Here is a 23,446-nt window from a genome sequence, read left to right as displayed (position 1 = left end):
AAGCGACAGTGATAGCTGTCTGACCACAAAAATTTTTCTATGGGGAATCAGAAGCAGAAAGAGTGGCCCAACAATCGCTAGAGCGTGTGGCGGTGGACAGACGGAAGGCACACTCCCAGCGCTGCAAGGTATTCTCCGTCTGTCTCTGCGCAGAATACATTCACAACCGCTTAATTACGTTCACACGACTATAGTGACTGTTTTCTGTACCAAACTTGCGTTTTATTCATCAGATTTCGAGACGTACTTCCATCCGTTTCGAAAAAAGCTTCGTTTCCCTTAATAATGGTTAAGGGACCCAGAAACTACTTGTTGTTTAAAAGAAAGGAAGGAAAATAAGTCGTGAGAATAGGTAAGCTGCACTGGTACTAACACGTGCATCACAAAAATTCTCTTTTTAAAGCTATAGAAAAAAACAGCATAACTCAAACGTAATAATTCTCGGAACCAAAGGTACAGCTAAATGCTGGGCTTTTCTGTACGTTGAAGGCCGTTCGAACCTCCAGATCTGAGTAGTATTAGGAGATCTAAGTTCACACGTATTAACCTGCCAGACATAAACATGCTTTCTAAATTCAGCTGAAAGGTCCTGTACAGAAACTAGTGCATTAGATTCACAGCGGCTTTCGCAGTTTCGTCACTACCACTTCGCAGAATCTCTGAGAACACGTTGCTCCTCCGTGTACAGGGTGATGCACCTAACGTTTTGACTTCGTCATTATTGAGCTGGTGTCGTGAAATAAATATACAAGCATGTCTTAGTAACTTCATTAATCACCTATAGCCGGCCGAAGTGGCCGTGCGGTTAAAGGCGCTGCAGTCTGGAACCGCAAGACCGCTACGGTCGCTGGTTCGAATCCTTCCTCGGGCATGGATGTTTGTGATGTCCTTAAGTTAGTTAGGTTTAACTAGTTCTAAGTTCTAGGGGACTAATGACCTCAGCAGTTGAGTCCCATAGTGCTCAGAGCCATTTGAACCATTTTTTAATCACCTATATGCTTATAAATAACTGCATGTTTACACCCAAAACTGACTGGTATTAAATGTTCGGGTGATCATATACTTTGCGATGTGAGAGTATGACTCATTCTACACTGTCTGATCTAGCTCATCCAAAAGATATTCCATTGGGTTCAGATCGGAATTCTGTGCAGGACAATCCATTCCGGGTATATTATTGTTCACAGACAATTGCCTCACAGTTGTTCATTTATGACAGGGTGCATAGCCATGCTGATGCAATCATCGTCTCCGAATTGTTCCCCTAGTGTACGCAGTACACAATACTGTAAAATGGATGTATGTCCTACCGCAGTTAGCGTTTTCTTAAGTACAATAAGGGTACCCAACCACGAGAAAACACCCCTATACCGTAACATCACCTCCTCCGTATTTTATTGCTGGTGCTGCACATGACAGGTAACGTTCTCCAGGCGTTCGCCAAATCCGAACTTTCCGGTGGTTGCCTAATAATCAGTACAGCATTACATAGAGGTGTCCTGATGTCTTTCATCAGCTAGCTTCTCTCACTTAACATACCTCTTGACCCGCCAAAGATATTTTAACCTCTTTTCATCTAGACAAATATTGACTATGGGCCTATGAAACAAATACCAACAAGTTTGCGCTACCTCATTGATAACCGATACACTGATAATTACGTGCAAATATACCACCAAAACTGACGCGTTCTCGATGTTAGGACTACAGTAGACGTCTTCTGCAGGTACACCAGTCATACTACGTGCTGGGAAGAGTACCTGGCCCCAGCAGAGCTAGCGAAGTAATGATGTACTTGTGCCTTATCTCCGCCCCCGACAACAGCGAGGCCGCGCGTGCCATGTGTCTGCCCACACTGCACTCGCCATTCGATACATCGACCAGCCAGACGTGAAACTAGCAGCGTTTTCTCTTGGCAGCTGTTAGGCCAACTCTGTGTAGTATTCACGTCCACCAGCCTGCGAACGTGTGTGTGGGAGGAACAGTTGTATGATCGACAAGGAATCACGCTTGCTTACTTACAGTTTACATCCTGAGGGCCAGACAATAAGCAGTGACATCGGGGAGAGACTTGTCGAAATGCTAATATGTTGCGTTTCACGAAATAAACGTGCATATACCTGGATATTCCATAACATTTTATTAGATAGCTGATACAAACAACTTAATGATTTTATAGGGCTATACGTTCACGAACAGTGAAATGCGATAGCTTGCTACCGTCTCATCGAAAGTTTAAAGTTTTGACGTCCGGATTTGCTTTCAGATTCCATCTAGCAGATTTTTGTTGCTTCCGGAGAATTAACGAGCATTGCCGTCCGATCGGAGCGAAAAATTCTATGAGCATTTAAACAATAGTAGTTGGTATATTCTTAAGACTTCTCATCGAATGTGCTGCGAAATTTTTTGTGACGCAGTTGGAGTTGCCATACAGTTCACTGAATGTACGAATATTTTGTGTGGTAATTTGAGACAACTTTGCGGAAAGCCAGTCAACACTTTCATTTATTCGCATCTGCAACGCGGCAAACACTATGGAAAACGTGGTATCCTTTCAAACTTTGGTTTTAATGGTCGAAAAAGAAGTAGATGTTTCATGACACACTAATATTCTTAAATTTTCACTTCCTATCCAGATGTACAGGGGAGGGTTGGTTCTTTTCAGGAAAAATCACATCAAACCAGGAACGTGAAAGAGGTCTCCCCAGTTAAAATATCTGAGAATTTCTGCATAACTTGCCGTTTATTTAATCTCATTTCGATATGCGTATTAATTGTAATAAATGTTTTGTGTCGGCCTGGTATGCAAATACTACATTCACTATTGCGTTTACACTGTCAATATTGGAAACTTTTATACTTTACTGCACTTAAAATTTAACACCTTTAGAAGCTGCAAGTTTTACGAAGGTTTCTTACGCTGTCACTGCAATCCATAGCAAAACAAGAATCGAAAGCCTCCCTCTTAACTTTTAATTTGTTTGTTTGCTACAGATTTGTGTGTCTTTAGACATTGTGTAAAGCTTCTGTGTGCGCGAAATGCCAAAAACAAGTGAGGTTCGGACAGAAGAAGAAAGTTAAGAGGGGCGAATGTAAGACATGTAAAAGATAGCAGCATAGATTACAATACAGAAAATGGAGAGGGCGTTTCAACTAACAAGAAATGTGTAGTAAAAAATCTATATCCAGAAACAGAAAACAAACACTGTAAAACAGTGGTCTAGCTAGAAGTACTGTAATCAGCACGAACTCATAAACTTACTACGAATCAAGAATTAGGAAAGCAGATAATAAGTTAAAAGAATAGTAGTATGAAAAACACTAGTACCCAAATCTAGCAGTGAATCAAAATGCAGATTAAGATCTAATACATAACTGCACCTCAAAAGTTGAAAACATAACGGATGTAATGAGAAAAAGGAGATTAAAATTATACGGACACATTTGCAGGATGAATAAAAACAGAACAATTGAACAACTATTTTACTTACTAAACAGACACAAATCGAAAATCACATGGCTGAGAGAAACAGCAAAAAAATCTAAAACGTGGGAGTCGACTTGTACACAATAAAAACAGAACGCTTTTGAAAGAAGCAATAGAACAGGCAGTCTTTCAGGACAGAAAAATAAATAAAATGAGCACAAGAAGAGAAGAACATCATTCTCGAAGAATGAAAGAAGTGTAGGCCCAAAGGAAATAGTATTTGAAAACGAAGGAGCAGAAAAATGTTGTTTTAGCGTACCCTCCATTTGGAGACTACTAGTAGAAGGTTCAACCACCTAATCAGTAAGGACATTTTTTTTCTTCACACAATGGCTATATCCCTCGCAATGCAATCGATTTCCGTTGAGCCTACTCCTCTCACCCAAAATCACAATGGATGCACATGCGAGCTTAACGTCCGCATATGAGGTTCTGATCACCATCAAAATTGTCGTATGTCTTCACAGTATAACGCACTGCAAAGAGGCTTGTGATTTAATCCAGGACACTGGTGAAAGTGTCAAGCCACCATGAACATGACACGTCACCACTTCCCTTTCCCCTGTTGGGCAAACACTGGAGGTAAAAACTCCTTCGACACCAGGATTCGAACCAGCTCACATCCGAGTTGAGCGCCACCTCACAAGAGTGCGTCAGCGACCTCGGCTACGGAGGCAGCTATTGCAAATGACAGTTATTGCGAATAATGATTTGCAATGTTAGAAGAATAAGAGTATTTATTACAGGATGTCTGAAAATAAACGTGCAATATTTTAACACTAAATTGTTAAATAATACGACAAATAACTCCATGAGTTTTTCTAACAGAAATTAATAATTTCTATTTAACTTCGCTAATTGCTATAGCGAAAGGATTACAAATTTCATTGCCCTGTGTTTTATGGTAGCGTTGAAATGTGACACTCTGATACATGCGTAGCTGGTACAGAGAAAAGATCTCGTTGGCGACTACTGCTAAGTTATCTGTTGTTGAATCTCTTTCATCCGGAATATGTACCTAGTGTTTAAACAGGTACACTATCTGCCCCAAGCCCAAACATTGTTGCAGCCCAGTCCTAACGATCGAAGTGGCATGGTAGTTGGTGCACGGGACTCGTCTGTAGGATGAGTTTGTTTCAAATCTCCATATAACCGTCCAACCTTTTTTGTTTTGCAAGTGGGTCCACAGCCACAGTTTTAAAAATGAAAACTTTGTCTGTTATGGACAGTACGATTTTGAAATGTTGGTAGGACAACAGCTCGGCATATTTTTCAAATGAAAACGTTGTCCGATATGGGCTGTACAAATTTTCTAAATTTAAAAAATTAATAATAAATCTGAAAATGAACTGCCCATAGCGGACAATGTTTTCGTCTGGAAAGTATACCGAGGCCGTGAATCCACGTGTAAACAAAAACGTTACACACATTTAGGTCTCCAGTGGCTTCACAAGATGTATCATGTCGAATGCTGGGATGATCGCTTTGAGAAAGCCACTAACGATTGTATTCCCTGTCCGGGTTAGTGCTCCATCTCTAATGATCTCTCAGTCGAAGGACGTTAAACTTCAATGTTCCATTTTTCCTCCGTTGCAGTATCTTGTCCACTGTCTTTAAAGGAACTATTTTTACTCGTAGCTGCATATCTTCCACGCATGTCTCAGTAGTTAATTGCTGTTGGGAAGTGAAAGGTATTGTGACACGCTTTTATTTGATGTGTCCGTTTTTAATACCCTATCAGGTTTGGTCTGTTAGAGCTCTATTGCTCTCTCGCCGACTCCTGTGGCGGTAAAGCACCAAGAGGCGAGAGGCAGCCGCCTATTAGACAAGGCTGTGGGCGCCAATTGAAGGGCAGGCGGCCCGCACCCGCCACCCACGGCTCGGCCGGCTTCTATTTTCTCCCGGAGACGTCCTTGACCTCGTTTCCCGTCTCCGCCGATGGTCGCTCTTCCCGCACCCTTCCCCTCTACTCTCACTCCGCGCGTTGATCGACGACACTGACCGCAGAAGCGCTTCCGTGGCTCCCTAAGAGCGAGCAAGTTAGCGATGCTCGCTTCCGGGAAACTCCAAATCTCCGCCTAGGGCTCTAAGCCACCTATCGTAGGAAAACCAGCTTTTGCTACAATTTGAGGTTAAAAAGCATGCGCGTTTGGTTCAACTTTCTCTGTCTTTCTGATCAGCTGTAGATGGCGTCGTTTGGAAATAACATTGACACCACAGTCGCGGATACATGTTAGTGCTCCGGCAGTAGTTTCACGGTTAATAGAAGCACTGATTGCCTCATAACGATAACTACTTTCCTGAGGTCGTTCCTGAAATCTGTTTATACAACGGTATACAAAGTTACTGGTTACTGTGGCGTGTAACTTAGACTAGCAAAATAGCTGTTACCTTCGCAAACTCGGCCTCCTATCGATTCGTATTAAACTTACGGCATGTTGTGATTCTAATCTTGGTTGCGTAATATCTTATTCGCTGATACCTGAAGTAATTTTCGAAAACAGCGTGCCTCAAGAACATTCAAAACACGTAGTAATATAGTGAATAAGTATCGAAATCAATGTACAAATATTAACTTCCATAGCAAAGGGAAGTTAGCTAATGTTCTAGGTCAGTAAAAACATCTTTGATAAAAATAATTTCTGTTTCTGAAACAACCAACTGCTAGAACTTAATTATGACTATGAAATACATTCACAAATTGCGAATACGATTAAACAACGGCTATACGATTTACTAGACATTGTATCGTACTGGGACTCGGGGCCTGGATTTCCCGCTTCACACGAGCGGTCGCCGTAACCACCTCGGCCACCCGAGCACGCCTCCAGGACCGACCCAGACCTCCAAATGTCCTAAATGTCTACGTCCCATAGTGCTCCAGTCAAATCGTAGAGAACCGCACAGGGAGAGATATTGATTAGCTCGTCATTCTGCCTTGATTTGGCATGAAATTCAGTAGGGCAGTGTCTGCAAAAATGAATGCATGTGCGAAGAAACATTCCGTTCGTCTTTACAGGCACTATAAAATACACACACTGCGCTACTCTACTTAAAAATTGTCGAAAAACTGGTTGTGACTGTTTAGACGCTGCTTCTGGCCATCCTGTCGTGACAATAAAACTGATGTTTGAAAAAAAAAATTCCAAATTTTCGTGCGTCACTTATGAAAATTGTAACGAAGGCACCAACTGTTGCTGTTGAATCTTTCGGGTTGTATGATAGCGATCCATGAAACTTCTCGTTCCTGACGTTTCGTCCAGAGCTGCGACGGTCATCTTCAGAGGCGCTCTCCGTCCCTTCATTGTACGATAAAACTAACAAACAAGATACGTCAGCACGTTAAAATGAGCAAAAACTTATACATTTCCATTTTTAAAAATAAAACGTATCTCGACTCAAGCGCTAGTCTTGTAGGGCCGTTGAGTTCTTGGACGCCGTTTACTACAGGTATCTTCGATCCATACATTTCTTATTCGCTTTGATGTTCTGTAATCCCGACCGTAGCCAACAGTAATTGCGTGGAACGATAAACCATAATCCCTGTAGGTCACGGTCCTACTGCTGTTGAATTCCGACACATGTTAGTTGACGTTTTTCCTTCTTATACGAAGCATAACAGGATCTTCTCACTAAGAAACCTACATTCAGATGCGATTTCTGAATGAGATCCCACTGTGTAATATTTACTCACATAAAGAATATTGGTGCCGTTACTCTCATCTACTAACTGCTTTGTGCCGATCATTTGCATATCCATGATTGTAGGAAACTTTCTGCCAATTTGATGATTGTTGCATGTCACTTTCTTAGCGTTCCAATTATACTGGTCAATAGTATACAGGGTGTACTGGGAACAAGTTCAGATATTTTCATATGTGGTACCTTAATATGAACACACACAAGTGCGTTGATCGTTTTTTCTCTGCATCGAACAGTCGTCTCATAAACACACCTAAACATTGCAACCTGCTGTTTCATTCATAGTCTTAACAGCACTACGAAGTGGACTACGCTTGTCATATAGACTAACCGTTTAGTGTCCACTCTTCAACACTGACGTAGTGCCCAGTGGAAAATAAGCATTAATGACTTGCTGGCACCAAGGGTACACTTCTGATACGACTATTACAATTAAAAAAAAAAAAGTAGGACTAAGAATTTGTCCTGCTAACAAACTTATTTCTATCGTTCCTCACTTTAGTTTTGTTTTCTTTTGTTACATAAAGGTGGAGACTAGCTGTTCACATAACCTATGTCTGTTTCGTTTACTGTCTCATATCTGACGCTGTACCGTTTTAGATTACGGCTATTTTGTATTAAAAATACGTCATGTTCTGGAAGAAGGGAAGTCTCCAAAGAGACATAGCACTAGCTCGTATTTAGCAGAATATAAGGAAGCCACAGAGAACAAAAAAAATGGAAGCACTTCTACTCCGCTCATGTTTTACAATAGTCATCTTTGTTCGTTCAACCTTCGATCTAGATGATCTTTTCGTGTGTCTCTGAAGAATGACATTGACCAGTCATCCCCATTCAAAATATCCTAACGCTTTATGAAAACTGCGAGACCCAGAAAGGAGGACTCAGAGGGATCCGTCCTCTGAGGATGTGGATAGCAACGTACCAGCAGTAAGTGATCAGGAAGCCGTCTTTTCTGTAATCAATTAAGATCTGTCAAACGGTGTTTGAGCACGAAAACAATGTCCAGCGTAACAAGTAGACTTTTGAATGATTTAGAACGGAATAGAACGGACTATATCCGAGAATATAACAATTTTTTCAGCTAGTCAACCACGTTGCTATCACAGTGTCAGAAATGCAGCCAAGTAAACAATCCAAACCTTCCGCCCGTTTATTTACACTCGCAGTTATTCACAAGTACCTATCGGGCCTGCTGCGTTTGTGGTGAAGCTCGTGCCTGGAAACAGAGGGGTTGTGAGTTGTAATCCCGGTCGGACGACAGAAATTTTCTTTGTCTTCAGTCACATTTGAACGATGTGACGGATTGCCAGAAATGACACATGGTTCAGGCTCTGCGTTAAATTCTAGATCCCGTTTCCTCGGTTGGATAAAAGCGGTAGATTATTGACACGCAAGACGCCGAACTCTCGTCGAAAGTCTTGCACCAGGCCATCGAGAAACATGAAGTATGTATCTCTGGGTTTCAGAACACGACCACGCGAAAACGTAAAGACATTCAGAAAAATGAAGCATATCAGTGGATGGGGCCTCTCCAATTGTTACACGCCGTGGTGTAGTTGCAGAGCGCACCATTGTGAGGGAGAAAGGGAGAAGGCGGCCGGGGGGGGGGGGGGGGGGGGGCGGCGGCGGCGGCTGCGGCGCATGAGTGACGGGACGTGCACGAGGGGTGCCGAGAAAATAAGTTTCGATCGGTCGCGAAATGGAAATCACAGTGAAAATGAGATGAAGCTTTACACAGATGTGTTGGACAGCATCTCTAGTATGCCTGTCAATCGCGTCACATTGCACTTCGCTGTTCTGAGCGCAGAGTGAGCACGTAAAGATGTCGTAAAATGGTGTCTCCCGCCAAGTCCAGAGATTTCGCCTGATTTCATGCAGTCCCACAACGTAACTGTAATGCATTACCTTCTTCATGAGAATTCTCGGGCGCACACTGGAGGGACAATGAAGACGTTCCTGCAACGTTTTCGATCTGAAGTGTTCGACCACCCACCATACAGCCCAGACATGCCTCCTTCTGATATTCATCTCTGCTCACGTGGCCCGCGAGCTGTGAAGACAACATTTTGGCACAGACACTGAGTTGCAGAGAACTGGCGGAAAACACGGGCGGCTGCCTTATGTGATGAGGGTAATGGAAAGTTGCTACAACGCTACAACTGTCCTAGTGGAATCAAAATGTTACAAATAAAACATTTCTGATTTTCACTGCGGTTTCCATTTCGCAGCCGATCGGATCTTATTTTCTGGACAACCCTCGTAGATAAATTATGCGCTCCGTACTGTCACCTCGAATTAGTTAGCGCCTGCAGATGGACAACTCGACGAACAGATTACCACAGTAGATTGGTGCCGTTTCACCTTCGCAGACTCCACGGGAGCGACTTCAGTGAATAGCATGCATGTACCGACGTTTTCCGCATCACAGTCGCTGCCCACCTGTAATTTGAGTTAAAAATTTGGAGAGATGATATATCCAATGATTAGTATCATACATCTATTTTTCATTATTTTTGAGCAGTCATCTTCTGAAACACCAGAGATACGTATTAATATACTTATATATTGTATAACATGAATTCCAGATTTTCCTTTGTGTGATATCGTGTGTGCGATCGTGCCCGATTTGAAATTCGGAAATCTAATATTTTACTTCCCTATATTTTTCGCATTATCTTTCATTCATTCTATCACAGTGTGTACCGTGATATATTCTATGTTTACGAATACACAGCACAACAAAATTGTATGTCACGTTTTTGAAACCGTCATTTTCTCCCATTGCGATGCACATATTCTAATTTTCGCTCTAGGGAAGCTACAACCTTCTTCTGTAATGGTGCAATAGTGTGGCGCCCTGTCACTTCACCGTCGGGCTCGGCGACGATTCAGACGGCAGGCTGTCGACACGAGCGGAAAAAAGCCGGAGCTCAGAAGTTTGAGAAGTGTAAGATGGAATAACGATGTTTCATTGGCGCCATGTTTCACAACAATTCAGCCTACCGTCTCCGTGGACGTGACACGTCCTGGTAAGGTAGTCTCACGTCCCATTACCCACATCTCAATCCTTCTCTTGAGCCTCGGCGATGGAGGTCAGAACCAAGGCGCTGAGCATTGAAATTCCGCGGTTTCCTTATGGGTGGCCAAGGAAAACGTCCGGACACACCACTGCATAGAATAGACACGAAAAAGCCTCAGAAGACGTATAAATGGATTGAATGACGCTTCTTCTTTCTTTGGGCATTTGTTTCCATACATTTCGCTATCGAAAACGACAGTTTCCTGTACAATATGCAACAGGACGGCATTCTAGACAGTGTGTGACATCGCTCAGACACCACCGGACGATTCAGCCCTTCTCTAAGGACGTCATGTGACTGCAAATACATTGAATATGATCTCGCCCTTTTGGAGTGTAGCGCGACTACATTTTTTCTCTGGTATACAGCGTGTAACTACTAGGGACCGTTCAAAACTTTACGACGAAATTTGAACGTGATCCGAAGCAGAAAGGGTGTTTATCTCTCTTCTTCATCCCTCCTTTTTTGCCTCCCCCCTCTCCCCACCACCCCTGTTCCCATGTGGCAGGTGCAGGAGAGGGGCGAGGGCTGCGACATTGACACGCACGTGAATGAAATGGCAAAGTGTCCGTCTATAACATCCTAGTTCGGCAACTCCCTCGGTGTCACCTGCACACTTTTGATGGGCACATTAAAAATCTCCCAGTACAGAAACATATATTCATTGGTGTCTAGGCACCAGCTAGATAGCAACCCTCTCGACATCCCTTAGCTAAGTGTCACTAACCGCTGCATTAGGGCGCGCAGTTCGCATGCGAAATCTAAATGACCTTTTAATTTTGTTGCGTGTTTATGTGCAAGTGGGTCGCAGAAGTTGTACTTTGTTGTGATTTGTAAACTTAATTTGTGCTGTTTAGAAAGCTTTGGGTAGAGATCCTCATTAAAAAATCATTCCTTAATTTCATTGTTTACTTCCATAGAAAAATTATATTTCTGAACATTTTCGGACGTTAAATGAGTGTTATTCGCAATGTATTCTGCAATAAGTTGTTAGATGCCGTTGTGTATCCTGGAAACTTCGGCATTAATAACTTCGAAGAAAATCATTTCCGCCCTATTGTGGTGCAGATATTCTCGCGACATCTAGTACTCAGCTAGTCTACATGACAGTGGTCTGTAGAGTATTTACACTGTCGTGACGTGACACAAAAATCATGGGATACCTCTTAGTATCGAGCCGGACCTACTTTTACCCAGCGTAGTGGAGCAAGTCGCCGTGGCGTCTGTGGAAGTCCCTTGCAGAAATATTGAATTGTGCTGCGTATATAGTCATCCATAATTGCTAAAGTGTTGCCAGTGCAGGATTTTAGGCACGAACTGACGTCTCGATTATGTCGCATAAATCTTCAATGGGATTCATGTCTGGCGATCTGGATGGCCAAATCATTCGCGCGAACTGTCCAGAATGTTTTTCGAGCCAATCGCGAACAATTGTGGTCCGGTGACGTGTGCATTGTGATCCATAAAAATTCCGTTGTTATTTGAGCACACGAAGACCACGAATGGCTGCAAATAGTCTCGAGGTAGCCAAAAAATAGCTATTTCCATTCGGTGACAAATTCAGTCGGACCAGAAGTCCCAGCCATACCATGTAAACTCTACCCACACCATTGTGGATTCACAACCAGCTTGCACAGTGCTTTGTTGGCAACGTGGGTCCGTGACTTCGCGGGGTCTTCGCCACACTCGAACCCTACCATCAGCTGTTACTAGCTGAAATCGGGACTCATGTGACCAGGCAACAATTTTCCAGTCGTCTAGAGTCCATCCGATCTACATCTAAATCTACATGACTACTCTGCAATTCACATTTAAGTGCTTGGCAGAGGGTTCGTCGAACCACAATCATACTATCTCTCTACCATTCCACTCCCGAACAGCGCGCGGGAAAAACGAACACCTAAACCTTTCTGTTCGAGCTCTGATTTCTCTTATTTTATTTTGATGATCATTCCTACCTATGTAGGTTGGGCTCAACAAAATATTTTCGCATTCGGAAGAGAAAGTTGGTGACATTTCGTGAATAGATCTCGCCGCGACGAAAAACGTCTGTGCTTTAATGACTTCCATCCCAACTCGCGTATCATATCTGCCACACTCTCTCCCCTATTACGTGATAATACAAAACGAGCTGCCCTTTTTTTGCACCCTTTCGATGTCCTCCGTCAATCCCACCTGATAAGCATCCCACACCACGCAGCAATATTCTAACAGAGGACGAACGAGTGTAGTGTAAGCTGTCTCTTTAGTGGACTTGTTGCATCTTCTAAGTGTCCTGCCATGTAATATTTATCGAGTAATCGAATTCCAACGGATTTCTTTTGGAACTCATGTGGATCACCTCACACTTTTCGTTATTTAGCGTCAACTGCCACCTGCCACACCATACAGCAATCTTTTCTAAATCGCTTTGCAACTGGTACTGGTCTTCGGATGACCTTACTAGACGACCTTACTAGACGGTAAGATATGGTCACGAATCCAGGAGATGTGCTGTAGGTGATGCTGTGCTGTTAGCAATGGCATTCGCGTGGTCGTCTGCTGCCATAGCTCATTAACGCCAAATTTCGCTTTACTGTCCTAACTGATACTTCCGTGTTACTTCCCGCATTGATTTCTGCGGTTATTTCGCGCAGTGTTGCGAGTCTGTTAGCACTGATATCTCTAAACAAATTCCGCTGGTCTCGGTTGTTAGGTGAAGGTCGTTGCCCACTGCGTTGTCTGTGGTGAGAGGATAATGCCTGAAATTTGGTGTTCTCGGCACACTCTTGACACTGTGGATCTAGGAATATTGAATTCCCTAGCGATTTTCGAAACGCAATGTCCCGTACGTCTACCTCCGACTCAGCTCCGCTTTCAGAATGTGTTAATCCCGTCGTGCGACGATAATCACGTCGGAAACCGTTTTACATGAATCACCTGAGTACGAATGGCAGCTCCACCAATGCACTGCAATTTTATGCCTTGTGTACGCGGTACCGCCGCCATCCGGAAATGTGCACATCGCTATCCCGTGATTGGCACCTCACTGTGTGTGGAAACGATCCTGAGCGAGTGGAAGTACGCGAGTGAGAACTCGACACGGCGACTCCGAAGCACGCCGCCGAGTGCGGCAGTTCCGGCAGCGGTGGAGCGGCTTTCTCCCCCCGCGATTGGCCGGCCGCCAGGCGGCGCAGCTGGGCGACGGCAGTAGCGACAGCTCAGCCGCGTACGCACGTCCGCGGCAGTGTCTCCGCAGCAGCGGGCTCGGCGGTAGTGCGTCGCGTGGCCGCCTCCGCTCCGTCCAGCTCGCATACTTGCGCCGGTGCGTCGGTGCCAAGCGCCGGCCGCGTCTGTCGCCGTTGCGACACCGTACGCCCGCGGAGGCGGCCCCGTCCTTCAGCCAGACCGCGCCGACCTGCCAACCGCTCGTCGGCGCGTTACGCGGCCGCTTCCTCGCACACTGCCAAGCTTTGTTACCCGGCCAAGTTGCGCAGCCCGCGAGCCGCGGTTATATGAGCACGCGCTAGTGCCATCTGTCACCTCCCGCCACCTCTCGATCCCACCTGATGGCCCTCCCTCCTCCGTCCCCGCGCCGCGACTGCTAATACACGCGGCGCTCCCACCTCCAGCTAGCTGCGTCATCAATTCCCTTAAACCAATCCACCTGCATGACAGCTGTGCTTTTTGGTGTAGTACGTAATCGGTTTATTCCATCACTTAGGACCGGCGTCAACCGCAATGTCGACGTTACGTGCGTCGTCTGTATCACCGCCCCTCTTCTTGGAAGATTCGCAGACTTCGAGCGACACAGGTACTGTGGCTGTTACTGCAATTAAGCGATCTCACCGTAGGTGTTCTCTGTAATTGCTGCGACAGCGTCTTTCGCTAATCACGTGTTTATACTGCGGCGGAACCATTTGTAGCTCCTCAGATGAGCAGGATTTCTTTCGTTCTGATAATTACATCCAAGCTACGCGTAATCTGTTACATTCACCCATGCTGTTGCCTATACCCAGTGGCGTATCTACAGTTGGAGTCACGAACGATGGCGGTCGTGTGTAGGCTTGTTCTGCGCATCTAAGTCACGCATTTTCAGACAGCCGCTGGGCGTTCAGTAGTGTTCTAAACACTCTGCTGTGAGTGTTGTAGCCAATGCGAACCTTAAACGGTATCGTAGCCATTTTTGTTCCATTTCTTGTGAGTTGTGATCACTGTTGGAGTAGTAAGCGACAAATTCTGCATAAACAAGTGAGAGAGAATTTGCGGAACACACGATTTTTTTCAAGCGAAAATCACATGTTTTGGGCGCACAACAGCTGTCGCTTGGAACAGGCAACTGTGCGGTTCCCGATTGTGCCTAGACCTCCGCGAACCGACGTCGTTCGTGAATCGGACTATAGGATACGGCAGCCGGGGCGTGTGTCTAGGGCCCGAGTCTCGTGGGAGGTGGTGGGGCGGCAGTTTTGTGACAGGCGAAAATAGTCAGAAATGTCGAAAGACGAAGGGAGGAAGTGAGGGGCAAAGTGGGAGAGGGAAGAAAAGGAAAACAGATTGGAGGGCGCTAAAATGGGAAGGGCTCGGAAGTGTACGAAAGCGAATGTTGAAGACATTCGGACAGGACTGTGTTCAGCAACAATTCTGCAAGACCTACCTCTCCCTGACAGAGAGGCTTGGTTCTTGGTTTTACCCATATGGTACAGCCACTCTCGTTAAACCAAGAGAGGCAACGCTACGAGAGTGCTTTTATTGTTGGGTTTCTTACAGCTTTCATTGATCAGCAATGAAACTGAAAACGGACCCGCGTTATTTTTGCAAGAAGTGCAAATTTGAGCTGTGTTATTCCATCTTTTGATCCGTCATACAAAAATGAATTCTCGATACGTATAGCTTTTACTTCAGCGTAAAATCATGTTGATCTCAATAAACAGGCCAACTACCGATGATATTCAAACAAAAAATTGGGAGATTTCAAGTGGGGGAAATGGTGGGGGCGCAAACTCTAAGTTTGCTCTGGGCGCCTGTTATCCTACAGTAGCGCCAGTATCTACAACACATACCCCCCACCCTCACTACCGCCACACCTCGCCCAACCGTTTTCACTTATGTAGTCTGGTATACAGAGTTTATATTCATTACAGAATTCTCGTACACTACTAAAAGTGAAGGATAACCATGAATTCTCCGGAATAAAATAAATTTTTCGTGTCGACTGTAAAATTTAGTTCTTGTGGCATGTCACGTCTCGATACTGACCAACTCATTTATATCACAAATGGCAATTTTAGATTCCCGCTTCCCTCTGGAAAGTTTCTCCAGACGCCCATGCTACAACAACATGTTAACTATTCATACACCAGAAGTCAAAATACTCTGGGGCGTATTTCAGTAACCGTTTCCAAAGATGGCTGTCAGACACAGAGTTAAAAGCAAAGTAACGTAAGATAGTCGAGTGAAGGAAGCCATAAAAAACAAGTTTTCGATGACGTTGAGCCACAATCATGTAATACTTTTTAAAAAGTAAACCGCCGTTTGATTATGTATTGTGTTTACCTCTAGTACTATCCAGATTAGGCTTTTATGGCACTATCCTGTGCACTGCTAAAGATTGCCAAACCATTATTAAGTAATATTCGTTAAGGCAGTCTAAAGAGGGTAAACAATACATATCTTCAAGATTTAACTGTCAAAGAATGTAAAAAAAAATAAACAGGGTAGCATAGAGCAAGAATGGTTTCCTCATCAAAAGAGCTCGTTTGGTATCTCATGAAACTGTTTTCCCAAATTGTTCAGACTTCAAAAAGAAGACTTCAAAAAGTAAGTTACACGTTATTATAGTCCACCAAGTAACTTGTATTTAATACTGCATTACACACAGACGTTACACAACACCATTTCAACATAGTCCCCAGGCCTCTGTAAAAAAACTATCGGAACGTTCTACCAATCGTTCAATTCCTTGACGACAAGAATTTGCTCGTTGGTCACGGAGCCATTTGAGAACCGCTGTGTGAACGTCCTCAGCCTAGGAAAATCTTTTCCTCACAGATATTCTTTCAACTTACGGAAAACATGGAAATTGATGTATCACGATTTGGACTTAACGACCAGCGTCATCGATGTCTGTGCAGGCCTGTCAAATTGTTGGCACCTTTTTCACTATGGGTGAACGTGACATTGCATTTGGTGCATGTACCGCCAGAAATTCGCAGTGAATCTGTGTGCTATTTAGAAATTCTGCCCGCAATAATCGTATTTCTCGCGTACTTCAACTTTGGTATACGTTAGCAGTTGTCGCGCCATTTCAACCACACACCGTGATGTGATGCACCTGTTGCACGTTCCGCGGCAGAGCTGTCTCTGCTGGAAACCCAGAACTAGTGCTGTCTTCTGACCGTGCGACACTTTACTTGCGCAATGATCTTAGCGTGGGATGACGTAATTTGCTTTTTAAAGTCCCCTCGCAAGTCTGCGGAAAAGCCCTCCGCGAAAGATGAGGCCAATTAGTCAGACGCCTTTTGCACAAGTTTACTTGCCATTGAAATCTGAAAAAATTGTAAGGACCGACAGTACTGAAACACGAGTAACGGACTATTGCTGGTGTTTTGGGTATTAGGCAGAGGAAACGATTAGCACGGTATGGGAAGATACGGAGGATAGCTTCAAATCAGTTACGAGGCGGCTGACTATATCAAGAAAATGAAAGATATATTTTGCCCATTTTTTCCACCGTATATTTTTGTTCAACTGTCTGGTCGCACAATTGTCGGCGTCCTTCGGTAGTGCCTGATTTCCGATGTTTGCAGCTATTCCGTTATGGGCGTTTGACTTTCAAAAACAAAGCTGTGTTGCAGTCGTACGCTCTGAATCATCTTCCTGAAGTCCCTCTTCACGCCAGGAGATTTTGTAACTTGTGCTATCTTCATCATTAGTTAAATTTCAGTTTTGTATACTTGTTAGTAATTCTTATCGTGGGTCGTTCAAATGTATATGTGGAGTGTTACAACGTTTGTCTATAACTTACCAGGATTGATACAGGAGATACAAGGCTACACACTTTTAATGTGCGAAAAATGTCTTTGAGGGTCCTGACTGATGTGTTCCGGTTAAGGCTTACCGCTTGCCCAATACGCTGTGTGCATAAGGTTATCTTGTAAAATTCTCTCGGGCTTCCAGCCGGTCAAGTGGTTTACGATCCACCAAGTACTCCTCGGCCATTGTCAAGAGGTGAAAAGTTCCTTGTATCGAAATGCTACCGCAGCAATTAGTTCCGATGTTGACGCAATTAGTTCTGGCATTGGGGGGAAGGGGGGAGGAAGTACCTCAACATTCGATAGGCCAATGCCTTAGTGATGAAGTGCGGTTTGGGGAAGGACGAAGAGATGAACGAATCACTTGTAAATACTTCACTGCAGGTAGTAGTCTGTGCTGGATCTGATGTTTGTGAAACAGCTGCCCGTCTGGAGCTTTTTAGTGGATTGATGGATTGATGCGTTGTTGTGGTCTTCAGTTTGTAGATGATATGATGAGGCTCTTCACGCTCATCCTATGCAGCCACCTTCGCCTTTGAATAACGTCTGCAGCCTACGTCATCTTGAACCTGCTGACTGTATTCAAGCCTTGGTCTGCCTCTGCAGTTTCAACACCCCTCCCCCTTCCCCCGTCCTCCTCACATTCCTTGCATTACCAAACTGACTATTCCTTCATTCCTCAGAATGTATCTTACCAATCGGTCCCCTTTTTAAGTACTTTGTGCCACAAATTTCTTCTCCCCCCCCCCCCCCCCCCCCAACCAACCCACCACAATCGATTCTGTACCGCCACATTAGTTATTCGATCTACCTATCTAATCTTCAACAGTATTTTGTAGCATCACATTTCAGAAGCTTATATTCGCTTCTTGTCTGAACTGCTTGTCATCAAAGTTTCACTTTCGTAAAAGGATCAACGTATTTGTATAAATCCAGAAAATACTTGAATTTACATTCGATGCTAAAGAACTTTTATTTTTCAGAAACGCGTTTCTTGTTATTGCCGGTCTTCATTTTACATCCTCCCTGCTTCGGACATCGTCAGTTATTTTGTTGCCCAAATAGCAAGTTTCAGCGACTACTTTCAATGTCTTATTTCCCAACTTACTTCTGTGGGCATCATGTGATTTAATTCGACTACATTCCATTAACTTAGTTTCACTCTGTTGGTATTCGTCATACAACTTCCTATCAAGACACTCTCCATTCTGTTCAACTGTTCCTGCAAGGAACATGGCCGATTTCGTTCGCCATCCTTGACACAATCCGAGCTTGTGTTCGGTCACTAATGACCTCGATGTCAGGGCGTTAAACTCAATCTCATTTCCTTCCTTGTTCCTGCAAGTCTTTTTCCTTCTCTCACAGAATTACAGTGTCCTCAGTAAAACGTTGCCTATCACTCGCAGAAGTCATTTGTGCACTAAAGCCAGCTTCAGCTTACAAATAACAGCAAATAATTTTGCACGTGGCGGTTAGAACACTTTCTCAATACATAACTCACCCTCCTCAGGTTCCTACTTATCTGAGTCTTCTGTTATGTGAACAAACTGTTTTTTATACTCACCTTAAGTTCTGACTCAATTCTCTCTCTCTCTCTCTCTCTCTCTCTCTCTCTCTCTCTCTCTCTCTCTCTCTCTCTCTCTCTCTCTCCCCCTCCCCCTCCCCCTCCCCCTCCCTTTCCCTTCACTACAGTAGCACACATTTTAAAGCATGAATATTTAGTTGTGTAGTCATGAAACTTTAGCTCTTAGTTGTTTACGTTCTCGTGTTTCCTTCTCAGCCACTAGGCACGTGTGAAAAAAATTTAACTCTCCATGGAATCGCGCTCATGAGTACTGATTTTAGTTTAGATGTGATGAAATTCAGGCTTCAATCTGGAATATGTTGCTATTTGGTTACAGCAGGAGGGGGGTTTAAATCTACCTTTGCTGAATTATCCGTGGTAGAACTAAATCGCTGCAAGCAGAAGTCGGGATGATTCATTCAGCGAGGTGATGTGATAACGAATAAAAATGTTTTCACTTTCATTGCTATTGTGAGAAAAATATGTGAATGGGCCAGTTCTTACAAACTGAACGCCAAAATGTGATACTGATAACGTTCTGCCAGTCACAGGGAGCACATGTTTCACCTTGAACCGCATACGCTGCGCTTGGCTGTGACGAAGTTACGTAAAACGGTATCGCGGCGTAAGTTGCCCGAGGACAGGACTAACAGTTTCGTTTTCTTAGCAATTTTTCTGTGTCTACCTCTAAAGAGTAGACACTTTTCGTTACATGGGACATCTTACTTTTAATTTGTTCCAGTTTATATAAAAGAAAATCTTTCAGAAATGTAGTCGAAAAACTGATAGCGTTACTAAAAACATAACATAGCTATCACAAAGAAAAGTATATATACTCAGTAGCAGGTAGAAAGAAAGAAAGTATCTACAAATATTTTCACAGGCATTTATATTCTATTGTTTACGAATTCGCCTGCTAGTTAGAGCATCGACACTGTGCCTAATTGTGAAAAGTGATGTTTGTGAATAAAGAACATAACTTAGGAACAGCAACCAGGCTTAGATAACGCCATCAAAACTAAAGACGTTTACTCTTGTAATATGTGTTGTGGTATTTTAGTAACGTCACACACTGCGATGATCTATCTTTGTGTTTAAAACTGAAAAATATAGTGCAAATGCTTTGAAATATTAGGAGGCTTACTGTAAATAGCCATGCACTTGTTAACTAATCATCGAAGAGTCACGTAGCGTATGTCCGATGTATAATTGTCGAACATTTGAATGAAATTTTTAGAATGTACTCGTAATTAGTTGCTTATGTGCTAAAGGTTCAGGTGTGTAACTAATTCATAAACTACGTAACTAGCACCAGTTTCACATCATGTGTACTACAAGGTACAGTATCGGAGAGCGAAATGCGTATTCCAACCTCGCATGCGGAATGAAAAGAGCAACCTCAGAAACGCCCACGTGTTGAAAACATGTCATATTAAACTGTTAAATGTAGGATAAATATGCTCTCATAGCATGTGTATATCTAATTAAAAAGTATATTATTACACATAGGGCGAATGAAATCCTCGGACGATCACGCATTACCCTCGAATTTCTTATTCACATCGAAGGATAGCCGTTCATCGAAGTAGCACAGAAAAGCACTGTCTGATGGCGTTTGCTAATATCCGATTTACTCTATCTAGACATTTTGGAATTTACACTCCTGGAAATGGAAAAAGGAACACATTGACACCGGTGTTTCAGACCCACCATACTTGCTCCGGACACTGCGAGAGGGCTGTACAAGCAATGATCACACGCACGGCACAGCGGACACACCAGGAACCGCGGTGTTGGCCGTCGAATGGCGCTAGCTACGCAGCATTTGTGCACCGCCGCCGTCAGTGTCAGCCAGTTTGCCGTGGCATACAGAGCTCCATCGCAGTCTTTAACACTGGTAGCATGCCGCGACAGCATGGACGTGAACCGTATGTGCAGTTGACGGACTTTGAGCGAGGGCATATAGTGGGCATGCAGGAGGCCGGGTGGACGTACCGCCGAATTGCTCAACACGTGGGGCGTGAGGTCTCCACAGTACATCGATGTTGTCGCCAGTGGTCGGCGGAAGGTGCACGTGCCCGTCGACGCACGGATGCACGCCAAGACCGTAGGATCCTACGCAGTGCCGTAGGGGACCGCACCGCCACTTTCCAGCAAATTAGGGACACTGTTGCTCCTGGGGTATCGGCGAGGACCATTCGCAACCGTCTCCATGAAGCTGGGCTACGGTCCCGCACACCGTTAGGCCGTCTTCCGCTCACGCCCCAACATCGTGCAGCTCGCCTCCAGTGGTGTCGCGACAGGCGTGAATGGAGGGACGAATGGAGACGTGTCGTCTTCAGCGATGAGAGTCGCTTCTGCCTTGGTGCCAATGATGGTCGTATGCGTGTTTGGCGCCGTGCAGGTGAGCGCCACAATCAGGACTGCATACGACCGAGGCACACAGGGCCAACACCCAGCATCATGGTGTGGGGAGCGATCTCCTACACTGGCCGTACACCACTGGTGATCGTCGAGGGGACACTGGATAGTGCACGGTACATCCAAACCGTCATCGAACCCATCGTTCTACCATTCCTAGACCGGCAAGGGAACTTGCTGTTCCAACAGGACAATGCACGTCCGCATGTATCCCGTGCCACCCAACGTGCTCTAGAAGGTGTAAGTCAACTACCCTGGCCAGCAAGATCTCCGGATCTGTCCCCCATTGAGCATGTTTGGGACTGGATGAAGCGTCGTCTAACGCGGTCTGCACGTCCAGCACGAACGCTGGTCCAACTGAGGCGCCAGGTGGAAATGGCATGGCAAGCCGTTCCACAGGACTACATCCAGCATCCCTACGATCGTCTCCATGGGAGAATAGCAGCCTGCATTGCTGCGAAAGGTGGATATACACTGTACTAGTGCCGACATTGTGCATGCTCTGTTGCCTGTGTCTATGTGCCTGTGGTTCTGTCAGTGTGATCATGTGATGTATCTGACCCCAGGAATGTGTCAATAAAGTTTCCCCTTCCTGGGACAATGAATTCACGGTGTTCTTATTTCAATTTCCAGGAGTGTATTTGCAACAAATCGATTTTCATACATGGTATGAATTACATGTATAGAGGGTAAATCTGGAATGCATAGAATCGTTGACGTATAAGGGAACCGTTATTGACTAATTATACTTTCTATTTGCTAACTTCGTATTTTCAGCCATAAAAGAACGTAAGATGAAAATTGTTCATCATATATCTGCACTGCGTCCTAGTTCATAGAAATATATAATTCAAGAAAGGCTACACGCAATTGATTCTACGAACATACTACCGTAAGTCAAGGAATAAGCTTTCGTTTGGAAAACATATTCTTGATATGGTGGACTGTTGTTATAACAGCATCCACTTTATAAAGGAGAGTTAGAATTCACTATTAGAGGGGCAACATAAAACTATTAAGTAGAGAGAGACCAAATATATCTTAGTGTGTACGAGGAAAACTCTTCAAAATAGGAAGTATAACTTTTTTTCTTTCTTTTGTTACTTAAAATGTTGTTGACGTATATATGTTAGCAGTTTCATAACAGTGAAATGAGTTAATAATCTTGGTTTAAATGGACGTAAAAGTGGAAAAATATAGAATTCGAGTCTCTTTTGTGCTTCCAAGACTGCTTGGATGAAGTACAATAAAAATACTTGGGAGAGTATATTTAAGTGCACCGAACATTTGAGGGTGAAACAACCCAAGTACTGGTAGAATGTGTTTTGTTCGTACACTACGCATTTATCCGTATGTTTCTACCCCTCTTACAGCCAGGAATTTTGATAATCCATTAGGCATCTTGTAACCATTTGCTGGAACCAAACATCGTTGAGAAAGTCCTCGGGCTGTCTCTGTACCTCTGTTATATTCACTGATCAGTGCGGTATTGTGACTGTTGTCGTCACTGCTTTCGTGATGCACTGAGCATCGGTTAAGATGTCTGTTAGCCTCACTCATCCTGGAAAGCGACAATCAAAACCCCATCCGTCCATCCGCGCCTAGATATCACATAAATCGATTTAGTCGAATGCCATGATGGTTCCTTTGAAAAGGTGCCGGCAGTTTTTTTTTTTTTTTTTTGTCGCCATCATTTTCCAGTACGAGATCGTAGTCTAACGACTTTCTAGACGGTCGAGCGTTAACACTAACATTGAGTGCCTTTCCTCCCTCTCGTGAGCTTGTGTTGACACGCTTTTTAGCACCAACAGATGCGTTTATTAGTACACTGATTACTATGTGTCGATGTAGTTTTCCAGGCAAATCTTGCTTCCATTTGGTGATACGTGTGTTTCATAATACGAAGGCTATTACAGCAAGCAGGTTTTAATCTGCACAAGTGAGTAGCAAGTCCACATGCACTTAGTCTGCCGTAGCGTTGTACTACTTGGCAGGAAAATGTGCTTCTCCTGGTGGTTTTGATCGACACACTCGAAACAGGTTGACATTGATTCACACCAGCCTTTCCGCCAAGTGACAGGATGGTGGACGCCATCTCGAATGGAGCAGATCGATGTTCTGGATGGAGTAGCTCTACTCGACCTCAAATGGATAGTAGCGGCCAAATTCGAAAGAAGCA

The 23,446-nt window shown here is 44.1% G+C and overlaps 1 protein-coding gene across 7 annotated transcripts in view; it reads left to right on the top strand.

Moving 5' to 3' along the window:
* The window catches only part of LOC124615342 (hepatocyte nuclear factor 4-gamma), a 695,490-nt gene that overhangs the window by 514,620 nt on the left and 157,424 nt on the right, over nt 1-23,446 (top strand). For 5 of the 7 annotated variants that reach the window (XM_047143145.1, XM_047143144.1, XM_047143143.1 and 2 more), the window contains exon 2: nt 13,976-14,065. The exons of the other annotated variants lie outside the window; for them this stretch is intronic. In XM_047143145.1, coding sequence (XP_046999101.1) covers nt 13,976-14,065 — 90 coding nt within the window. The remainder of the gene's footprint in view (nt 1-13,975; nt 14,066-23,446) is intronic. 7 annotated transcript variants of the gene reach the window in all.

This window comes from Schistocerca americana, chromosome 5, assembly GCF_021461395.2.
Source record: "Schistocerca americana isolate TAMUIC-IGC-003095 chromosome 5, iqSchAmer2.1, whole genome shotgun sequence".
Lineage (NCBI taxonomy): Eukaryota > Metazoa > Arthropoda > Insecta > Orthoptera > Acrididae > Schistocerca > Schistocerca americana.
Note: the sequence above shows the minus strand (reverse complement) of the source record. Positions and strands in the feature narration are given on the sequence as shown.